Source organism: Hylaeus volcanicus, chromosome 8, assembly GCF_026283585.1.
Source record: "Hylaeus volcanicus isolate JK05 chromosome 8, UHH_iyHylVolc1.0_haploid, whole genome shotgun sequence".
In the NCBI taxonomy this organism is placed as follows: Eukaryota; Metazoa; Arthropoda; class Insecta; order Hymenoptera; family Colletidae; genus Hylaeus; species Hylaeus volcanicus.
In genome coordinates, this window is record NC_071983.1 from 16,831,414 (window position 1) to 16,855,900 (window position 24,487).

The window sequence follows — 24,487 nt, forward strand, 5'->3', positions numbered from 1 at the left end:
GGAGAATTCCTGTAGGTGTCACGAGTTAGTCCGTGAAGAGGATCTCGTATTTAATGACGAGGCATACGTAATTACTCTAGCCCTCCATCTCACAGACACGCCAGTTATTTAGAATTAATTACTGAAATAAATAATAAAATGAAACTTGACTCGATATGACATATAACTGAACCCTTGCATCGTTATTATTAACAGTTTAACGTTCGCTCGCACAACATGTGTGTGATCCTACCGCCGAAAATGATTGGCCAGTACCACACTGTGTGATGATTTATGAATGTAAACAAGTGTGTGTATCGCTATTGGCTTCGTATTTCATCGGTACGTCTTTGATTTTAGCTAATTATTCTTTTATTGTCTGTCTTTAATTCTAGATTTATTAAATTAAAATTATGCCGTCTGGGTACACTACAGTTGTGTACCAGGAAAATTATGGAGCACATGTTGAATAATTTCTTGAATTTGCACAAGTTTTTTAATAATATTTCTTGAAATCTATAGCCGGGCTCTGGCGATATTTGACCGCGTATACGTGCGGACGTTAAAGCGTTAACATCATCTCTGCCTTACTATTAGATTTATCGTTGGATAGGATTTCATTGTCATTATTATTATCCACCGTCAATCTTTTCATCCTAACCTTGCACAATCCTGTTTTACACTTCTATACCATATTCAGTATCCATTATACGCCGACCTTTGATCGTGCTCTCGTTCACTTACGCTCTTCATGTTGATGAATTATGCATGTCGCGGGTTGATCAAGCTTTTCAGTGTCACCAACGAGATTCCGTAGAACGCGTTTCGTCGCAAAATTCAAGATGCACCGCAAATATCGTTTGTACATCGTTCACGACAGTGTTTCTCAATATTTTTTTTCTACTCGTCGCCCCGTTCTAAGTATCATTAATCTACACGACCACCACCTAACGTGATCGTTCTATTTAGGAGGCATTCATGCTTTACTCAGAGATTGCATCTTCTCATTGTTTCGGATCTTTCATTCGCGGTTCTTGTGAAATACAAGATGATCCGCGTTGAGAATTCTTGACTTACAAGATTCGTAGACTGCTCCAGAATGCGTTCTCAACGATGCTCATGCCAGGTTGATTTAATTATGACCGAGAGACAAGTAACATTCTCCCGTTAGTGAATTACGATGGTATGTAATTTTTGCTTTGCGAGTCTCGTCGCTTTTAACGCATGCGCGTTGCAGCCATCCCCTGTCGAGCGCCGAAAATAAAGGTGGAAAAAAACGAAGCTGCAGGTAGGAGATAAAGCGTGTTCGAGCGAATTTGAGCGGTCGCCGCGCGGCATCGATTAAAAAAGCTGTTTCACTCGCTACGTGACTACAATTCCGCAATAACTTACAATCGCGCGTACTGTACGGCCCGATACCGCGCCCCGAAAAGTTTGAAAAGCCATCCCAAAAATGCATCGGGAAAACGACAACTACGTTCATTCCCATCGGACCTGAATTTGTTAAGGGTTAAATGGAACAGCGTTCCCGTGCCTCGAGTTACTCGGAGCTCGATAAACATGACTGAATCGCAATATTTACATGACTGTTAATGATTACAGACCGTAATTTACAGTAATGATCATTGACAATGTAAAATGGTATTTATTTATTAATGTCGGGTATAGAAATTCATTACGAATGAAGGTCTGCCACGTTTTGCAATCAAAACGTTACTGTAGAGAATTTTTGTTTAACCCTTTCCCGTACCATTTAGCTCGACAAATGTTTGGCCAGAATCTTCATCGCGAGTGAGACTCGTCAAAGTACGCCAAGGGGTTAATGTAAAACAGAAATTGCAACTTTGTTTATATTTACAGGGACTGGTCCTACCAGTTCCGAATGAAAATTCTGCCAAAAGAATAAACACCCCACGTTTCAGAATCAAAGACTCTTTATCCAACGAGAAACAAAAGTTGCAACTTTTGTTTACATTTACAGGAATTAGTATGATCAACAATGAATGAAAGTTCCAAAGAATAAATATATCACGTTTTACAATCAAAGACTCTGTATTCAACGAGAAGTAAATGTTGCAATTTTGTTTACATTTATCGATTCTACCGATTCCGAACAAAAGCCTTGGGTGTTTGGATTTGCTCGGGCCGTTTTTTGGGAGCGACTTGATCGATTGCCACCGATAAAAAGTGAGGCTATGCCTAAACACCGATCTCCCAGTATTTCGGTTTACCAGGGGAATCGATAATTATCCATGGCATTGGCGAGGGTGAACAGAGCGAGCAAAGAGGGTCCCAGGCAGCCTGGGGAAAAGAGCTAATCGACTTCGCGCGATATTCTCGGTTCGTTGAGACGACACCGTTGTCACGCACGCGACCTCGAACTTTCAGAGCGTCACGCCAGCCTGGAATCTCCAAGGTACGATGTTAAGTCTCCACGGTAGGCATCGAGATCGCGAACTTTAAGTTCCCATGCTCTGCGCTCGAAAGAGTGTAGATTTTTAGCTAGCTGAAAATCTGAACGTTTCAGCTCGAATAGAATATCGTTCAGGAAATGGTTACCGTATAGATTCTGCGATGAAGTTGCAGCTTCGCTGTGCCATATACTCAAAGTGACTTTAGTGTAGGATTTTTACCAAAATGGCAGCGGTATTACTAAAAAATCCTATTTCTAGACCTTTGAGATTATAATTTTTCCTTAATAAAATAGCAAGTTTCTATCGAAAAAGTATCTTGCCCCTTTTTAAATATGTTGAACGACCAACCTATTGATTCAGTACAGATAAGAATATCGGAATCAACGTGTTCAAAAGAAGTCAATCAATCTTATTTTTCGCATTTCTTATCAAAGTCCAAAAACCCTACAGGAATGATATGTGTATTCATGATAAATAGGTGATATGTAAGGCAGTAAATTCATCATATCGTTGTATTTCTCTCTTGTCATAGGAATGGACTTATACGACTTAAAAAAAATATTTTCGCGACAACATTTTATAGCCAAAATTCTCTTGTTTACTTTATGAAAAAATCGTACTCCATCCAGGGTATCTATATCTTACTAAATTTTCAAATATAACTTGAATTAACGAGAACTCGAATATATCTTGAATTGAAATATCAAGTTCGATACTTGTACTGTAAAACCACCCATTGTTTTGAAATAAAATATGTATTTAAATCTTCAACAAAAATTCCTCAATTTTTGCTACGACAACTACTTCCTTAACTTCTAAAGAATCGCGACTGTTTTCTTGCCCGAGGGGAAAACCATAAACTATTCGGCTCCAACTCGCGTCTCCATCGTCGAAAAGCCCCAGAATACGACGTCTCGCGAGCACAACAGAGGCGCCCTGACGCCTGCGTCGGTTGGCCTCAGTAGTCGGCGAGACGTGCTAGACGACGGACGTCGGGCACATCGTCGAGCTTTACTACTCGTTCGCGACTCTAAACGCGGCTTCGGGCAACGAGACGACAAAACTCTTTCCAAGTACCGAAAATATTTCCAATTAATCTTGGAATTGTTTGACGAAGTGCGCGATCGACGAAAATTCTTGGTGCTATTTTGAACTCAGGATACAGGACGAATCGTCGAAGAGTCAATCGAGTCAAGGTCGAGGTCCTAGAATCGGTCCAAGGACCGTGCCGCGTCTCCTGCGGGAAAAGTTTGGAAATTGTGCGTCCCTCGGGCTAGTGATTCGATCAGATACTATCCGAACGTGATCGGGGGAGTCAAGCCGAGGTTTGGTTCGTTTGTTTACGCGGGCGTGGGGTGTCAGTGATCCGTCTACTCGTGGCCCGGTGTCTGTAAGTAAAACCAGCCAGATGTGTTTCGGTTTACGACAGGATTGGCATTGAAAGCGAAATCGTTCGTTACCGATCCCGATCTTTCTGACAAAGACGCATTCTGGCCTAGGGAGCAGGCTTCGGAGAATAATTGAGATAGTAGTTTCAATTGCCCTTTAAAAAGCAGAGTCATGAACTCTCTGCGAAGGGATCAGGCTTTCTTATAGATGTTTGAGAGATACGTTTACTGAAATATTTTATGGATATTTATGAAATCGGTTTGTTATTAGTTTCGACCCTCGTACGTGAGGACTATATTCAGGTACTGACATGTAATTATTGAAAAGGTGAGTGTAAATAGTACCGAGAGAAAACATCCATGAAGGAACGTTATACAAATACTTCAGACTTCCTGATACAATTATTAAAATTTCATTGTATACATACGCATTTATACGATTCAATATTATGTTTTGTCTCGTTACTAGACATGCGAATTGCAGTTTACATTCATTCATTTTTCCCAATAGTACAAACGGTCGAAACGTCTTTTGTTGATTTTAAGAAATTGATTTCTGTTTATCGTTTCGAGGAACAAGGTTTTCCTTCTTTTCTCCAGAACTACCAAAAGCACTCCGAGAACATTCGTATTTAAATTAAATTGTTTAGTTCGCCAATACTCGTTGACAATGGCACAATAAATGAGACGTACCAGTTTTTTTTTTTTTATCGAAACCTTTTATCTGGGTTAAGAAAGAAATATTGCGTAATGTTCCTGGTTCTTTTCGAGGAGCGTACCGAACAATATAAACACGCTCGAATCCACGCAAGATAAGCGTAAATCCAGTTATAAGAGTCGTGCAAAAGAGGGTGTTGGTATATAATATAATAGTCTCAGAAGAAAGAGCTGAAGGTGGATGTTATAATTGGCTAATTTTCGAGTAGCTTCGACACCTGAATTGTAAAACAAGTGACGTAGAATTAATAACCAATGATAATATAATAATATATAATAATAATAATAGATCATAATATAAGAACAAATGCATAAAATACAAAAATGTCAACATTATTTCAAATCCTCCTTTCGTTGCGTCGAAACAAGAACTTTCCTTCTGTTATAAATTTAAAAAATTAGAGAACTCAGATCGCCAGAGTTGAAAACGTTTCGTATACATAGCAACAAAAACAACAAAATGCTCGAGGCAATTTGAAATTAGTTAATTAGAATAACTCTCGTCGCGGAGCAAGCGTTCGCCGTATATTTTTCAGTAGTACGACATTTTTGTGGCACGACTGTTTATCACGGGTAAAATAGAAAAAGAGAAGCGCGTATGCAAAGTACATAGTCAGGAGTTTCGCGTACGCATCGATAACTCCAACGGCGTCACTGTCGCAACAGGAAGTGCGTCGAGTTCTTGCAAGAAGCTCATGAAACATGAATGAAGTCGTGGAGCGGCTTATAGAATTTCGAGACGAACCGAAAACTATGAAAGCCGCGATGCCTGGATTTAGACATTTATTTTACTCGGGGCGCGCTGCTCTTCAGGAATAATTTATCGGTCCGGCGACAAGGCGAGTCTGCTTAGCCTGCGATTTTAGTCGCCCGTACCCGCGGGGCGTGCGATTGAGAATTAATTCGTAATTAATTGCAGTCGCCCCCAATCCCCAGTGAATTGTTCTCCTTAAAATTTATTTGGACATTACGGCAACCCGTAAATAAAAGCATGCCTTATTAGGTCGCTTACGGTTCCACCACCTGGTGTGTGTGATACGCCACAGAAGAATATTGCAAAGTTTTATACTACAAGCTACCAAACATACAAAAATTCATTTCTTGGAAGAACAATGAAATTGCTTCGTGAAATAAATTTTTCTTGTTTTATTTCAATATCTGATGTAGTATTTATTATTTGATCTATGCGGAAAATTGTAAATGAATAAATATCAACTTGACTGACCTAAAAATGTCGAAGTTTGTTCAAAATGATCACAAATTTATACGAATTATCTAACTGTATGAAACATAGAAGAGAATCACTGAACTAGAGTATACTAAATCAGAAACTGTCAATGGACAAAAATCAGTTCATTGGCCAAAAGAAAAAAAAAAGAAAGATTGTTAAAAACTTGACTAGAGTCTATCGAAGCAGCTGGACAAAAGAGCATCCCGCGTTTCTTTTCTAAGAGTACTAGTTCGTTAAATGGAATCATCGATGGTTTCGAGTAATTGGAGTTGCCAACAGCAAAAACGTGGAAACTTTCCCGCGAAAGAAATAAGAACGAGGGGGTGATCGGAACGAATGCAATTTAACAGAACGAGATAAATAACTATCCAATTACTAGAAATTTTCCAGTACCACCGGGGCCAAAGTTCGAACTACCGATGTTCACTTGTTTGAGGATCATAAAATAGAAGTTAGAATGCAAAGTCAATGTCTAATTATGCGTCGTTGAAAAATTTCTTGCCTCACAATTGCAGCTTAATTATACGACTCGTTCAGGTGTTCTGAGGGAGACTGACGGATAATTAACCCACCGTGTGTATGGGAACGTGTTTACCTGACAATCGGTTAATCAAGACATGCTTTACATCGAATTACAGCCGATGGTATTACGTGCACTTACCCAAAGGACAATGTAGTAATGACTTATAAATAGCAGGGCTTGTGCAACGAGCGCGTTACTCGTAACCGTACGACAAATGACACGTGTTGCTTTATTCGCCGAACAAAGAATTCCTCGTGGCTTTCTTTCAGAAATGGGCAATATTTTATGTCGATAATAGACGACGAGGAACAACTGACAGCGCATCGATATATTTCAACCGAGTCGTAGAAACGAGCAAAATTTTTGTCTAAACAAAAATTTAGAGTAACGAAGATGAAAGTATCTTATGATTGGGACTATTCAAGTTCCATTTGTTTACTTAATTTTTGCCAGTGCTTCCCTGCTCTTAATCGATTTGTAGAGTAAGTTCCACACGTTAGAATATACGCTGTATTCTTTCTCATTTTGGATCTAACAGCACGAGTCTGATTGATGGTCTTCTGTAACGATCGAAGTTAGTCCTCTTTCCACGATTATTTTAACATATCATCGTTAGTTGGGGGGCAAATCGAGTTTCGAACGACACAGAAAGAGCATCAAGCTGCGGCAAGGATATTCGGGGATTTAGTAAAAACGAGGTTAATCCATTGACTAAATATTTTTCATGGTACATCCGCTGACCATTATTCGATTCTGACCGAGCTGCGAAAATATCTAGTTTGAGTCATTCGAACCACTGTATGCGGCAACCATTTCAATACATGTCCATTAAGAATTTCTGATCATATTCCAAGTAAGACAGATCTGTGAAACAGAAAGCATAGACTTTAGTTTCCTCGATTCTAAATAAACGAAACTTCTCCTTTTATAGAGTACAGGTTTATTGATTAAATACCATCGATTAATTGTGAATTTAAAACAAAGATAAATAAAATGATAAATCCCAATTAAAGTGCTTTTATGTCGTTTCTTATATGTCCCTTTTTACTGGTCCGCCAGAAACCATAAAGAATTTGCTTGAAGAAACTTCGAGTCGCCTAATAGTTTCCAAGCTAGTATTACAGAGTGAACTTTCGAGGATGGCTTCACCCTCTAAACTTTGTTGCTTTACAAATCTGAGAAGTTTCATAAAAATTGGGCTGGACGGTGGTGTACTTCACCGACGTTCTGTGTGAACGCGGAAATCCTAGCTCTTTCGCAACATTCTGCAGGACAATTTTTAACATTCCTCCCGATATTAAATTAATTTCGTCTCCCTCGTAGGGTTAGTCGGCTTGTCAACGTAAAGTTTTCCCTCGAGATAACCCCATTCCCGCAGTCTTGATTGCCATCTCAAGTTTTAATTTCTTGAAATTATTCTGCTTGCGAAACAGCCACCGTATGCAGTTTTTACAAGCACTATTATTTGTAATAATGCACGTTTCGTTTAAGTGCGTAGACACTTTCTCAATTAGATCTAAACAAAATTACGAACTTACTAATAAATTTCAGTCACAGAATACTTCATTTAATGTCTCATCAATTCTAACAAACAAACAAAAAATTTTAAGTCTTAAAACTTTATTTACCTCGCGACACTAGCTATTTCTTCATTGTACCCCACTAATATTATACCATTTATTTTTTCAAACTTTTCTATATAAATAACTCCATAGTTTCCCTACGAGATTCAATATCCCATTCAAAACTTTAACATCATTAAACGTTACAATAAGTACACATCAAAATTAGAATTTAGCAAGGAAAAACTGTATGATAATAATTGATGGCGTATATAAATTATACTTTGGAGAGGGTGCACTTTTCAATCGTACGCTTTCACCACTCAACTTTCTCTAACTCGTCTTCGCCCACTGTTTTCAAATCAACGTACGTCCTTTCGACAGCTTACGCCAAGGAATATTGGATCGCAGGGAGGCGAATAGGCGTCGGCGATAATTAAATCGGTGAAACCGCGACCGTCGATTTCCGCGGCCGCGCCGCACAGATTGCCGCAGCCCTCCCGGGGACGGGAAAATCCGTTGTCGCTACTGCAACGCGATAGTTTGTTTCCAATCCGTTGTTTCCCCCGATTGAAACCAGCGATTCGTTCTCACCTCCCTTGTTTGCAATTTTCTACCATCAAATTGTCCAGCTCGGAAGTCGATCTGGCGTTTCGACAAATTTCTGTGACGCGTGAATGGTCAACGAGTTCGATCATCGGTAGTGAGAAATGGTTACTCGCGAGATCACATAGGTAATTTGATAACGCTTCATTTATGGAGCATTGTAATTTCAACCCATTCCAAATTTCACAAGCAAGCTATTATTATTATTATTATTATTATTATTATTATTATTATTATTATTATTAAGAGTTTGTCGATGATTTTTATTCTCAGTCACCTCCAGCGGTGTCCTATTAGGTTTGGGAATTCGCAGAGGACGTGGCTGGGTGTTTCCTTTCCCCACACCATCTACACAGGTCGTTAGAGCCCCATATTTTGTGTAGGTAGCAAGGAAAATGACAGAAATTTAAATTTGTTGCTAACCACTTACGCCAAGTTTTAGTAGCATAAAGAGACAAGCTATAAAAATTACTTCGGTAACAAATACGAACGCGATGAAAAAGTTCTTGGAAAGTAAATGTAAAGAAGTTGCTTCGAACCTCCGTAAGCCTAGTTAATAAGTTCTTCGGTGGATTAACGTGATAAATTATTCCGACGATTACTCGATCCGTCTAGACGGTGAAAAACAACTCCTGACACGAAAAAGTCACGAAAAGTTCATCGAGCTACGTTCAATTTCACGGCCCCTCCGAAGTCAGTTGGAGCGTGACGAAATACACAATGGATTTGCTCGATACGATTTCTCGCAGAATTCGGCATCACGCCAGCCTGAAAATGTTCCCTTGTGATTTACGAGGTGCTCCATGCAAATCGAGAGCACCGCGGGAACCGACTTTAATGCGATACAGCGACACAAAATCTATTCTTGCATCTGTTTCCAAAAGTTTTCAACGGTTTGATAATTCTGTTTACATAAAAGCTGTTGCTTGGTTTATTCTTTAAGCGTTCAGATCGTGCACTACGTAAAAGTATGGAAATAGAAAATGAAACAGAGGAAGAAATCGTCGAAGAAGTAGATGAAGAGATATATGAAACAATTAATTATGTACTCGATAAGAATGACTGTGTTTTCTTTTTTTAACTCAAACACAGCACGTCGTTAAACGGCTTCCAGGATCGATACGTAAACGTTTGCATACCGTAGACGACAAAAATGCATCTCGCGTTACCGTTCGCGGCTCTGTTGTCGACTGCAAATCGAGACGAGGTATTCTGAAATGGGTAATAAAAAAAAGAGGAATCTTCCAAGCTCGTCCTTGATCGTCTCGAATAAAGGATAACGATGACGTAAAAGCGAATGTTCTTGACGGCCACTGATGGCTGCTACGAGGAACTAACAACGAAGACCTTGTGTTTTCTTTTTAAAAATCGTCTGCATCGATTACAATCCCAACATTTCATTTTGCCGATCTCTGTGAACTTTTACACTTGTTATTTCTGTATACTTTTGAGAAGGCGAAACGAGGACAGTGCGAAATTCCGAGGAAAAGAAGCATCCTCGAGGATTCTTAGAGATCGGCTCGCGTTTCGAACCTGACAGTTCAAACGATATCGGATTTATCAGAGACGGCTAACTCCTGAGAGACCAGAGATTAAGACACGAATGTACTTAGAGAGGACCTTATTACTCAACGAAAGATTATTTTTTCAGTTGTGAAGCTTGGAAAGTATTTGTGGACTGAAAATATTTTCGGTTACGATTGAAAAAAAAAGCTTATCGAAAGAATAACGTTTAGCAGAAGAAATGTGGGAACTACGCCCATTTACTAATTATTGCCAATATCTAATATGTCATAGACTATTTGTTAACGACTAAAAATGGAGAACACACCTGTGTAATATAAATTCTATTATCAACAAAACGAGTAATGCACGAGAAGATATCGTTTTAATCTAAAAAAAAACTATATAATGGGACGACACATTCCCCATCCCTAGTCCACGCGTAAGTCTCCCTTTTATCACTCACAATTCCGGCGAGAGAACAAACAACGATCCCTAAGCGTCCAACTTATTCACGGGATTTAGCTCCACGCGACGTTTATTCATTCTCTGAAATAAAAAGTCGGCTCAGAGGATATCGTTTCCCAAGGTGTTGACGAGATGAGAGATACGGCGGAGCTTCTAGAGGTACTGAAAAGGGGAAAGCCTCTGTAAATGCTATAACAGCGAGGGCATCGCACGAGTCCGTCTACAGGTTGTAACGTAATTCTTCGAGATCTATAAAATTAAAAAGAACTCACAGTGTCGTTGTTTCATCATTACTGTACATATTATCATATCGAAGTACGCAGAAATTTTAATAATACAATTTGTTGAATTATGTTTATATACATATTAGATTAGTATATGATAGATGTACTAACTCAAGATATACTATTCCAACGAATCTATTATATGATGCTATAATAACTTCATTGGATGCAAATTATAAAATCATTTTTTATATTTAACTTTGTACAATAATAGAATATACATAAAAATTATATATGCATGTTTGTCTATTACATTATATATAATGTTAAATATAAAAATGATTTTCCGATTTGCATCCAACAAATCCATTTAACAAAATGTGCTCAACTAGGTACTATATACCTTGTACTATTCGAAGCCTGTCCCCTACAAGGTCAGTTTCCTGCGAACATTAGCGTATATTTACCCTTCTCGGATTACGCGGGGTCGAATCGAACGATTTGACCAATCGATCAATCGTCAGGTCGTGACTCCTCGACGGTGGCTATCTGTAGCCAAGGTATTTATTCCGCGCGTTTCCTTTGCGTCGGCGTACTCGGGAGAACCCGTTGACGTCGTCTCGAACCGACTAACCGGGCAACAGGTTGGAAGAATCGCGATGAGACAAACGAGCCGCCTAAAACCGGGCGACAGCCAGTGAAAAAGGAAAGTGAAGAGGAAAAGTCGAAGATTCCGTTCAAGACCCTCGAGTGTCTCCCATCGAGTGCGAAGAGATACGTGACTGGTTTCTTTCTTTTTTTTTTTGTTTCGTGTCGTTCATTGGGCCTCCGTGGCCCCGACGAAAGAATCCACGGGAAGATGGCCGAGGAAGAGAGACACACGGAACCGGAAGCTAAGGAAGTGCCATCGGAATCCGTGGAACGACAAGTTCCTCTCTACCCTATCACGGTATGAGACCTGTCGCCTTGCTTGCTTATCAGAATTTCTTTCTCTTTTTAACAGGGTACCCTTTTCGCGATCACATAGGACTTTTGAAATTTGGTACATTCATTTATAAACGTATACACGAGATTCTGTTAAAATTTACACCTGTCATCGGTAATTTTGAAATTGTTTGAACACAATTTGGTAGAAATATTTCGAAGATCTTGTGCATCAAAAATATCAACAAACAAAAAATCTATTTTTTGACCCAGAGAAGAAAGGGTGACCTCAAGTTTATTTTTATATTAATTTGTCTCGCATTTTCCACGTTGGTTATATTATTTATCACGTCTACTACTCGATGAATCTGGCTCACTCTGACGCAAATATGGATCTTACACTTCTGTTGTCTAGTGTATAAAGTTCTCCACCACGACACACCTTCGTATCCACGCAACATAATACAACTTAATCCTGAATCTCGTGCCAACGGCTCTCCCAGCACGCGAGCCGAATCCCTTCTATCCATTCCCGTCTCTCACTCTGTCGAATTCTCTGATTGTACCTCGCTATTTCTTTAACACGTGGTTAAACCTCCATCCTTAACTATCCTTTATTTCGATCTACTCATTCTCTGTTCTTTCTTCCTTCATATATATTTTGTATTATAATTATAAAGCTCTAAAGCAGTTAGACATAGAATCACATCAAATTGATCGCTAAAAAGAAAAACAAGCTTTTACGAAAGAAAAAACCCAATGTTGCGTGCTCCTCTGTTCAATGATTCTACCGATAAGTGGTACTCCATGTTTCTCTCTGTATGCACATCCCAGTCCATACCCATCGATCAGCTATACGTCAACCAGATAGTAGGATCAAATCCGAGCGCTAAAATTACTGTGATCAGATACATTCCGCTGCTAGAATACACTTCAATATGAGATCCACTCCGGTAAGAACCACCCATACAGCTTTTAACCCTTTACACTCGAGAGGTGATTCTTACTCTCGAGCGCAAAGGGTCGAAATCTTTTAACACGTTGACCGCCAGACTAATACCTACCCTTGAAAATTACTACTTTGATTAAATTTTGTTTACAGATTACTGAAAATTACATAATCAAAGATTTATCATTTATTCAAATTCATTTTCTTTGACACTTTACATTTCAGATTTCGTTTTTTTCATTCTTCAGTGAAAGGCACAGTTACCCATATATGGTGACGTCGCGATCAACGTGTTAAAAATATCTTTCTGTATCACGCAATCGTCTTTACAGTGTATCTTCTAACCCGTTAGATTGATCCATGCGACTACAAACCACCGATAAAATAAAATATCCAAATTCCCATCCTGTTTTGTCACAGGTGGAGAAGAAAAAGTGTGGGGATGCGAGTAGCTGCGAGGAGACTGCGACCAAAGATGCAACAAACGGAAGGAAAGAAACGTCAGGAACGGAGAGCCAAGCCCAGAGAATACAACAGACGCAATCGGTGCCACAGCTGCAACCTGCCGACACGCAAGCCGACAGGTGAGCACGCGATTCTCCCTGTAATCCCCGTCTGTCGAGTAATATTATCGACGATGGCCCTGCCCGGAAGGGATCCACGGCGTTCGCAACGATTTACGATCGCAGCCGCGCCTATTCGAGCCGCGTGCGTCAGCCGCAAAAACGGCTGGACAAGACAGCCGTTTCCCGTGGCAATCGTTCCAGAAATCAGGGAAATACGCACAAAAAGTATATGGTCAGCATTTATTAAACTAATGACGTAGAAGCGCCACGATCGAAGCGTTTCGTGTACGCTGCAGGCCACCCACTTTCACTGGCGTTAAATGCTGTTTTATTTATTATGATCAATAATCACCGCGTGACTGAAACTGTTCACGTAAACTACTTTTACAATGCTTTCATGTTTCTTTTCAAGTTTTATTTTCATTCGATTTTTTAATAGAATAGTAAGAGCCCCAGCAGACTGCAGACTTTCTATCGGCCGATAGTTTGACCGGGTTCTTAATCAGCATGAAAATATATGTAAATGCGCACACTACAACGATTCGGTATCGGCCGATAAATAAGTTTTATGGGCTACACGATTGCATTAAAACTAATCTATCGGCCAACTGTTAATCAGTATGGCGGTTTATAGCTGTCCGCACACATGCCGATTGTTTTCTTGCCGACTCGGCGGATAGTTATCGTCCGATAGAAAGTCTGCAGTCTGCGGGGAGGTGCTAATCCTTCGATTTTCCGGTAATAGGGTCGAGAATTTTTGTTTATACCGAAGCAACAGGTTATTCGTAATAAATCCCTAAAGGATACTTGAAGTCGACGCCTCTAAACTGATATCTAATAACTTGTTCGCTTCGGGATACAAGTTTGGATTAACGCGAGGGTGGTTTGAAAAATTGTGAGCCTATTGACTTTTAATTTGGGTCATGTACTTTGTGGACTTGTTTTTTAAATTACTGGGTTATTGGAGACGTTTTAGATACAATGCATAGTGTGAAAATTATTGCAAAAGGGACCTATTATTTTAGATTTTCAAAATTTATACCCTTATTCGTTCGATACCGTTTGTTCGTTCATTTAAGTGCGTAACTTATTATAGAAAGTTATTGCACTACTGCTTACTTATTACTAGCTTATTTCCATTCTTCTTATCATCGTCTTACATGACTTTTGCATTATTTTAATACTGTTTACAGTATCTCTTACTTTTCATCTATTGGGGCCCGCTGGGCCCCCCTCTAGCACAGGTACCTCGGGGTTGCTAAGCCCGTACTGTAACTGTAAACACCGTTACAGCCCCTGAGGGTTTGTTCGATACCTCTGAAAATGCATGTAACAAAATTGGATTGAAACAGAAATCTCATCTATAGTGTTAACGCTAATGCTCGAGGTCCATAATATAAAATAATCCTTATCTTCTTAAATATACACGGCGTATTTGTAGAAGAACTTTGTTGAAGAATTTTGTAGAGAATTTATAGAAATTTTCGGTCCACGCGCTTATGGTTTACGGAATATGGAAAACGTATGCTAAACGTGCACAGAATGTACACACTTATGCAGAATGTAATATTAATATCGTTATATTATTTTGTCAAACATATTCTGCATACGTTTTGTATACGCTTTCCATATTACCATGCATAACAAACGCATAGGATCCGCAGTCTATAGATTATCATCGACGTTAACGTGAAACAGTCGCTGCGAGCTGATTGCGAGAATCGGAATGGTGCAGTACTTGTAGCAGCTGTTTCAGTTAACCTCTTGAGCGATTACGACGTATACTATCGTGTCATGTGCACTATAGAGTGCTTATGACCGCTTCGAAGATATCCGCGCGAAAGTGTATAGGTTACGGATGATGCTAAAGGGTCACGAAGGGATGACAGGTTGATAAATAAAGTTACCTTACAAATTTTTTTAGATGACGGGTAAATAACTTTATCGATTGTTTATGTACAGATGCACACGATGAAGTATGAATCAATTATATTACGACTTTGGGTTGAATAGGCAAGAGAGATCGGTGTTATACGTAACATCTGTGTTATTTGGGCTACAAGCTGCATAGTAATTTCACCAAGCCATATTTTTCATAAGTTCAGTGTTCTATTTTATATTGGGTATTCGAAAAAGTTCGTGGCGTTTCTCAATCATTTGCATGATTTCGTCGCATCGTTCTGTGATTGGTTGACCACAGCGTGATACATCTGTGACATTAAATTTTTGATAGATCATTTTATCCGTAAAAACCACAAATTTGTTCATAAGCCTGCGTAGCATTCTTGCCTTGATTGAGCGCAAAACGCCACGAACTTTTTCGAATATCCAATATTATATTTCTTAAACCACAATGCTTTCTTTTTTTTGTTTTTTTTTTTTTTTTTTTGTTAAAATACACACCGGATTATAATTATAATTGTAAAACAAAAATGTAGGAAGTACCTAGAATGTTGAGGTGTACTAAAAACATTTTTGTGTACTATTCCATTCCTCCAAAAATAAATTTCATCATCTTTGATTTCCAAGCGTTCGATTTTACAAATCAGAGCACATGCCGTTCTGGGCATCGATGGCCACGGGGGAGAAATCATCGAGAAACTACGTAAATTCAATCACGGCCAGCTCACAATTCCATTAACACGCAATTTCCGCGTGAAAACCCTGGAAAGGACTCCGCATCGGGAGCGGCGAATTCAAAAGGGAGCGCAAGAATGGAATTCTCCTTTCTGCTATTGTTCGTTCCGCGTCCTTCGATCGGGAAACATCGATAAAGAAAAAGAGGGGAAGCTTGAGAGAAGAAAATGCGTAGACGCGATTCGTTGACCGAGAAAACCTTTGGAACCGGCGTATTGAAAATACGAATGTAGACGTTGCCTTGACGATAATATGCCAAAGCCACGAAAGTCGACGGTCCTTTCGCAGGATTTGTCGCTGAAAGACTATCCCGTTTCGTGAGCTTTTACTGTGGTTTCGGTGCTCGGTTACACAGAACTTCTTTATGTTGACGGAACACATCCGACAGACGAATTCTCTATGAAGTTGACCTATAAAACCACGAACAAAATGATCGATAAGACGTCCTATAGTACCTTGACCACTGTAAAATAGAAGTTGGCGAGTGGATCCAAAAACGCTAAGTGCTGGGTACCGAAAGGGAAACTTTTGTTCGAGCTACGGCTACAGTATAAAAATTTAACGCTGGGTTTGTGGAGCACGGTCATTTTTACCTCACGAATTTCATGAAGAAAATTACATTTTTCGCCAAACGCTAATGCTGACATTTATTCACATAAGGAGACTAGCATACATCCAAATTACTTAGGTAATAGACATAATCATGATAAAAAATGGCGATGTTAGAAAGTGAACATAAAAAAAGAGACAATGTGGTAAAGATACTTCAAAGCTCCGTAAATCCAGCGTTAAATCAAGATCTGCTTTCAGGGCTACAAGATGAAACGTTCGTTTTGTCTACTTAGCACCAATCGCTTGTGTAATTAAACGCCCCCAATCCTTACCGTGAATCGAACCGAGAAAACCAACTTCGCAGATTCAAATCTCGCATTCGCGATGTTTACTCAACGATAATAGGCAGTAAGTTCTGTTCAGAGATGAAATTATTGCGAGAAATTAGGGGCCACGCGAGAGTGGATACCACGTTTAATGTTAGAGGTTATGGATGATATTTCAATGGTCGATAGGGAGAAAATTACCGGAGACCTTATTTACCGCCTACAGATTCGATCACGAATGAATCTTCGTATCGGTCGACTGTCTAATAATCGAGGTTAATTAATTTGAGGCTCATCCGGGCTCATCAATGTACGAAACCAGGTTCCGCTGGGATATCAGTCCGCGAACGTGATGGATCGAATTTCACCTGAAAGATTATCTTGGGGATACTAAGGCCGACGAACGATATAACACGAAAGATAGGAATCTTTGAATAGAAATGAAACGGAATGCGAGAGGACGGTATCTTTCTCTCGTAGCTACAAAGAATATAATATATCCATAAGAAAGAATTTTGCATTAAATTTCAAATTTAGATCAGTAAAATAACACCAACACTGGACAAGACATGTATTTTTAATGAAAATCGGGTTCTGGAAGAACGAAAATACCTTTGCACTGCGAAAGCAATGCATACTTGTGTGTTAAAGGATAAAATGTTGGAGGTTTAAGCTTCTATCAAAGTTTTCGAAAATCGCCATCAAGAATTATAAATTTTTTTTTTATAAATTTACGTTAAGTGTTTCTTACGTTATGTGCTTGTGAATCAGATCTTAAATATATATCCAACCTATTTAAATATATTAAATACACGTGATCGTTTGTTTTATTGCTAAAGTGAGACTCTCACAAAAGATACAGATGTCCCACAAAATCGGACATTTCTGATGCAACAGCCTATTAATTTCTCGAAAACTAGACCTACTTCACATCCACAAGATGAGTGTAATCTCTTAACTACATAATATAATCGCTTTCATCGTGCCTCTGGCTAGGAAACTGGACCCACTCTGATCAGGACATCCGTGGAGGAACGGACTTTAGTATAATTGATTCAACGAGGAATTTGACCGAAAGTGCGCAGATCACACGACACCCTTTTTGCCCCGAATATCGCGCATTTCGTTATCGTCGAATTCGTTTGAAATCCGACTATCTTTTTGCGATAGATCCGTAGCACACGACTCTCCAAAGCGACGTTTAACGGACGAATCGCGCGTTTCCCAGACAAATCCAGCATCGGAACAAACACTGAGCGCGGTCACGAGTTGGAAACAGACATTGGCAGTTCTGATGTTAACGACGGCCATCGAGGGGTATGCGGCTGATTAATTACGACGAATTAATCAATTCACACCCACCCGTCGCAGGGGTCGGTCCTAGCAGGCGGTGAGAGTAAATTGAAACCTGGCAAACGGTGTAGGAAATTGAACCTGTACTCGGTCGATCGAGAGTAAGAAAGGTCGAACGTGTCCTGACGAATCAGCTCGGGCTACGGAGCGACATTCGCCCATGGGAGAGGCCCCCTTGATAAATATGGATGACACGGGAGTTGTCTCCGACGTTATGCGCCCCGAAACCCCCCTCGACGAGCGAAAATTGTCGGCATTCCAGCTACGTACTCGGCCAAGTTGTTTTCCCAGCAGCCGAGCCAGAGAATTATTCGACGCTGATCCCTTCGATTGCGGTCGTTTCGTCGTTATCGAACACCGAAAGCCATTAACGAAAGCTCCCGCGGTACAATTGCCACGAGAAGCTATCGTGGAAAATTATGTTTACTGTAGCGGCCCCAGGGTCTCGAGAAACAGTACTAGATGTTCCTTAAGAGGATACTCGTCCTTTGGATCAGTTTCGAGGCACTATTCGTGATTTTTTTTTGCGGTCAATGTATAGTAAACCACGTTAAGTTGCTGACTGTCTAGAAACCGAAGAGGATCAGGGCAAAAAGAGTAGGTCGCTCGCTCCGCTCATTAAATAGTAGTTACGTGTCATGAAGTCACAGACATGGGAAACTTAACCCTTTACTTACTGATTTTCTCAAAAGTTTTAAAATCTAGGCGTCCATCTAAGTCTTATATCATCTTATAGTGTTGTCTCTAAGAAGCTTCCAAAAGGAAAAAAGCTTGTGCTCCCATCCAACAATTAAAAACGAATTTTATAGAAGTGAACTTGAAGTCCGCGATAGGTTTCAAAGGGTTTAATTGATACAGCACCATGAGAAAATTGACGGGACTTACAAGTCCCGCCAGTAAGTAAAGGGCAATGCATTCCAGTTGTAATTCGCTCTCGTCGCTCTCATGTTTCTCTTTGACGATCTTTGTCCCGCGAAAAATAACAAAAATATTTATAACTCGAGGCGGAGCGGCGACCTGATTCGACGGCGACTAAACGTGATAGCACTGTACTTGATCTGAACTTTCGAAATTTGGTACCAACAACTAGCAGAACACTACTATGATCGTCTGAACTCATCTATGGTATAACGCCAGTCAAACGCTCCTTTCCAACATCCAACGCTACGAAAATCGAGCCAGGCAAGGAGGGGAAATGTGAGCGTGAAATTCTGAAATATAATATTCCCTGAAATTTCGGATGCTCGAATGTCCAGATTTCAAAGGATTCCGAAAATGTCGAGGTATCGGCGTTCCACGCGTTCGAATTTCGAAATTATTAATCACAGAGACTCAACGGTTATGACGTACCTCGAAACTGGAAATTAACAGGGGAGGACGCGACGATGCTTTTCCATTCGGATGAACAGTAAACTCGCGAGGCGTTACACTCGACCATTTTATCGGTGAAAAAAATATTTCAGCAGATGGTTCTGAAAGCGCACTATCCGCGGAGTGTCGCGATCGATTCTGATCCGTTGTTGGCGAATTTATTCGCTCAATTACGTCAGCGTCGCGGCATGTTGGTTTTCATTTGTTTCCAGTCGAGAGAAAAAATATTTCTCTTTAATTCGTCGAGAGTTTTGTAACGTTCACGATGTGTATATATACATATATATAAAAAAAAAAATATGCAGTGATGTACGTAACGTTACGCGTAAATTATACTGTACAATTTGTGTATTATTTTGTTTTGATTCAAATATTTTTTAGTTCGCTAGAAGCTGAGAATTTCTAATAATTGAACACATCGGAATCGATGGTACGATTCATCTGACGAAACGAATAACGTGTATTTTCAGACAATTACGCGCTACAATCGCGAAAAGCAGCGGTACGCCGTAACCAGTATTAATACATCACAATTAATATTAAATACCAACCGAAATAACTTCTTCCGTATCGCATATGGGACAATTATAACTCGTCGTTAATTAAAACATTGCGTTGATTGCATTATGCATGCCTCGTTCTGACCTACCTACGTACGAACCTGATATACATAGATATTTATTAACGGTACCAGCCATAAACACCTAGCATCGATGCTCGTGTTTCTCCATGCTGCAACTGTAATAATTAAGTGTAAATTTGTCGGGCCAGCAGCAATTTGGTGAAATCCCCTCGATGATCGAGGACAGGGTAATATCGCGAGTACAAGCCGCGCTGCAGGAGCTGGGAACAAAGAGGCAACCGAGACCAATTACCAGCGAGTTCGCGAGTTTATGCTTCGCGTGTAATTCGTCCTGGCAATTCGAAAATAGTGACGTTTCGAAAACAACTAAATTCGCAAACAGCTACTACAGGGTCGACGAAGAACGCGACGATCTAATTCTCGAGGAAAACAACGCGAAGAGATGTAACGCAAATAAATTCAAGGTTTTGAAATGCTTTTTTGGTGGATGGAATTCGGAGCGATCAGAGACAACCCATCGAATAGGAAATACTGAGTTTTCGGAACTCAATCGTACATTGCGATAGCGAGAATTTAAGGGTGGCCTGAACGTCGAAACACGAGGGAATTTTCAAAAATTTATGAAGCGAAAATGGTTCAAGATGGTAGTTCAAAATTTTGCATCTTCGAGTATGCAATTCTTGGCAAGTTACGTGAATTTGTATATACATAAATAAACAGAAATCTGCGGTTGTTTATGGACTTATGATAAGTCAAAATAGGGTAAAATATATGAGAATGTGCACAAATGCAAAAGTATATAAAATATCTACGATAACACATGTAACTGTTTAGAAGATAAGATATACTTTCATTTAGGTTTCCAATTTTTATTCTGTATCTGTGAAAATATGAATTTGCATAAAGATCTGCAGTGTAATAATCAATATTCACTGTAGCACAAAGAATATGTTACTAAACGTTTCGACTTGGTAACACTCGGTAGCTTGCAAAGACAAACATACGAAGTTTGGAACATTTGTCCACTCTCGAAACAAATTTACAAATCACTAGCATTGGCTGTAACCAGGTCCTCGAAAACGATTATCGGCAAAGACAAAGGGAAACGCGTTTAATACTTTTCATACTCCGCAAATCTATGTATACAGGTTCGTATAAAAAAAGATTCCTCTCTCGGGATGTTCCTTTGTGAGTCGGCCTAGCGTACTTCTTTAATGCATGCCATCGCTGTGGGACTTGATAAAAAGTTCTCGGTAGAGATACCTGTCGGAAAAAGGTCAAACTGTTCTCGTGAAATTGCGAAAATCCACGGCTAAAGGTAGTAGAAAGAATTGATAGACCCTCGGTCCTTTTGAGCCGTCTCGTTCTACAAAGGAACCTAATAGATGAGGGCCGTTCTCGTTAACCCTTTCATTTTTGCGCTTCGATCGAGAATCAAACAGATTTCGCTACTGTGAATATCAATAGTAGCAGCCGAATGGGCTCTGCTGCAAATGAGTATAATGATTCCGTCGCTTTATCCCGCATCTACGTCAGGATTAACGAGAGGAAAATGGCTAACCTGGTAGACTAGCCTATAACCTGTTATGCTTCTACTGTTGACAGACTTTCATGACCCACCACTCACAAAATCACTAATTTCGCCCCCCACTTTTTTTAGCTATTTATCGCATAACTCCTTCGATACCTCAACCTTATTCGTAAGGTGCTGATGGCATGTTTTTTTTCTCCCTGACATGCTTTAGGTATAGGATGACTTCCGCGGAAGTTATCTGGGTATAAAGTTTTTCCTTCGTTTCTTAGACCAACAGTCAACTTCTTGGCATACTCTTTGAGCTTGGCCCACTTCTCTCCGTCCCGTCCCACGTTATCCACCATAGACTTATAATGACCAAGAATATCTCTCCGCAGAACGAAACTTAAAACATTTAATTCCAGCCGAGCTACATTCCAACTTTAATAACCTCTTCAGACCTGCCGCGCATTAAAATGTACACGTATCTTAAGATTTCTTCTTATTGCGACATAATTAGTTTCTTGAAATAACAGATCTCGCGTACCCAAGGCTGATTACTGTTTAAGTGTTCTTTCGACTAGGGACGCCTGTCAAAAAAACGTGTCATTTTCTGCACAAAAACTTTTGCATTAGGAATAAGTAAAATAGAGAATGACTCACTTGGTAAATGCATATCGTTATATAATATTCAAATTACATTCCCTGAACTCCAAACAATTTGAGGAGTGGAGAGAGAAAAATTCAGGCCAGAAGAAGACCTCAAGACCTCCTTAAATACTCAAGTAAAAAATTCAATGTCCCACCAAAATTTGATTAGAAAAGTAAAGGGGACCTTTCCTTCGTTGAAATCTGAGTTCTGGCAATCGTGTACTGTTTGTACAACGTATGGAGTCTCGAAGAGTTTGTCGAAGGGGCAAATAAATTATTATCATTGTTATTCCATCGAAGGAATGTGTAGCAAACAGAAAATCAATATCGGTTAAACGAAATTCATTTTGCGAGAACGGAGCGAATAGTTCCGCGATATCTACATCGTTTCGAGGATCAAAAAGCCTGTCTCGAGAGACACTGCACACGAATGTCTGGGCCAGAAGAGATCGGAAGCTCGAGTGGAGACCCCAGGAGGCTCTGTCTTATCTATACACCCTCCATCTTCTTACAGCCAGTTCTCTACCTTTACGCTCGCACGAGCCTGTTGAGGCGAGGATATTTATGGCCTCGAGCAGGGCATACTCACGCCAACGCTTGTATCCTGGAAATATTCACGCTCTTCCCATCCCACTGTCAACATTTTTTATCTCTTCGATGGATCTGATGGCTACGTTATCCCCACGGATCTTTTCAGTTATCCTATCATTTTCCATATGCTGGAAAAGCCTCTGAGACTACAAAAGCTGGAATGACTTTTAAAGACCTCATGAAACACTTACGATGGAAACACACGGCTGTCGTCCACATATTTCATCGAGGGTAAGTAACTGGGTAACCGAAAGATAAATGTGCCCATTTGTATAATTAATTAATTTCAGCTTCTCGACCGAGAAATGAACTTGGTTTACAACACTCTTCCAATCTACATGTTTTAACTTGCTCTGGTTCTCGCAGTTCATATGTCACCGTACGATAAATCACTCCGTTTTCATCATGATTTATGGAGAACTAAATATCGCAAACTGGTACTGTGTTACATAGCTTGTGTCTACTTTTTATACGAAACTATAATTTTGAAAACACTGTAAATTATTTATCTATGCGATTTAATACGACCCGGAAAACTTTAATATTACTAGATACTAGCTGCGCCCCGCGGTTGAACCTGCGTGCAATACTATTCTTAAAACGTCATAACTCCGAGAGTTTTCAGCCGATCTTCGGGAAACTTCGTGAGATTTAGTTTTGAAGTGTCCTTTGGGTGTGTGCAAAGTTGCATTGACGAGGGTTGATGAGAAAGGGTTAATTCACCCCCCCCCCCCCTAAAGGAGTAATGCAGAAAAACGGCACTTCAGAAGGATCCAGGGGCGACGGAAGGGGGTGAAAAAATCAAAAAAACCTTTGAGGCGACTCTGTTTGATGGCATTTCCTGGATCAGGGGAGTCCAGAGAATGCATCGAGTCCAAAATCAGGACTGTCGTTCAAAAATTGTGGATTTTAGGGGGGGGGGGTTGTAAGGGGTGGGTTTGTCTGAGAGCGATTTCAAGGGGTGCATTTTGTAGGGGGCATCAAACAGAGTCGTCTCAAAGGTTTTTTTTATTTTTTCACCCCCTTCCGTCGCCCCTGGACCCTTCTGAAGTTCCGTTTTTCTGCATTACCCCTTGGGGGGGGGGGGGGTGAATTAACCCTTTCTCATCAACCCTCGTCAATGCAACTTTGCACACACCCAGAGGACACTTCAAAACTAAACCTCACGAAGTTTCCCGAAGATCGGTTGAAAACTCTCGGAGTTATGACGTTTGAAAATAGTGTCCCGTTTTTTTTACGGCTAGTGTATATGACTCCTGGCTCGTCTGGTCGCGCATTCGAAATAGAATTTAGCAACAACAAATTTTGTGACAATAATTTGCGGTGCTATCAATTATTCATCGAAGATGGTAGTGTCTCCATATTTATACGAATTTTGCTTGTCTTGCTAAGTTTACAATTGAAATTTCTCATAGTACAAACCGCGCGGTATTCCAGGGAGAATGAAATTTCCACGACGTTATATCAAAAAGACGACACACCGTACGAACCAGAGTTACGGTTTCGCTCGTGATTGATGCAAACTGGTATTTCACAATAACGCAACTCATGCAGGGAAGAAGAAGCTTCATTTCCCTTTGCAAACGTCGTGTTTCATCAGAGAATCAGACTTATTCGCTTTGTACAAGCCCGAGGAAGAACTTCGATGTAAGCAAACAGCTTTAGCGAGACAGGACAATTATTAGAGATTCTAAAGCAACTAAAAACAATAATTGTCACTCTTGAAGAAAGATTCACAGACTCGAGGCGATCCAGAGAGACCGTTGAGTACTTTTACGACGCGCTAATGGTTTCAAGACATTTTACAGCGATCGTAAAATGTTATGCGGCTCTTAAAAACCGTATGCAGCTAATTG

The 24,487-nt window shown here is 40.0% G+C and overlaps 2 protein-coding genes across 7 annotated transcripts in view; one reads left to right on the forward strand and one right to left on the reverse strand.

Annotated features, from left to right (window-relative positions):
• LOC128881652 (14 kDa phosphohistidine phosphatase-like) overlaps positions 1-24,487 on the reverse strand; it is a 124,883-nt gene that overhangs the window by 15,713 nt on the left and 84,683 nt on the right. The gene's annotated exons all lie outside the window — the stretch shown is intronic.
• Positions 3,368-24,487, forward strand: part of LOC128881644 (arrestin homolog) — a 53,449-nt gene continuing 32,329 nt past the window's right edge. For 2 of the 6 annotated variants that reach the window (XM_054132913.1, XM_054132918.1), the window contains exons 1-3: positions 3,368-3,783; positions 11,140-11,564; positions 12,909-13,072. In XM_054132913.1, coding sequence (XP_053988888.1) covers positions 11,475-11,564; positions 12,909-13,072 — 254 coding nt within the window. In that variant the 5' untranslated portion in view covers positions 3,368-3,783; positions 11,140-11,474. The other 4 variants (XM_054132914.1, XM_054132917.1, XM_054132915.1 and 1 more) reach the window with 4 other exon arrangements.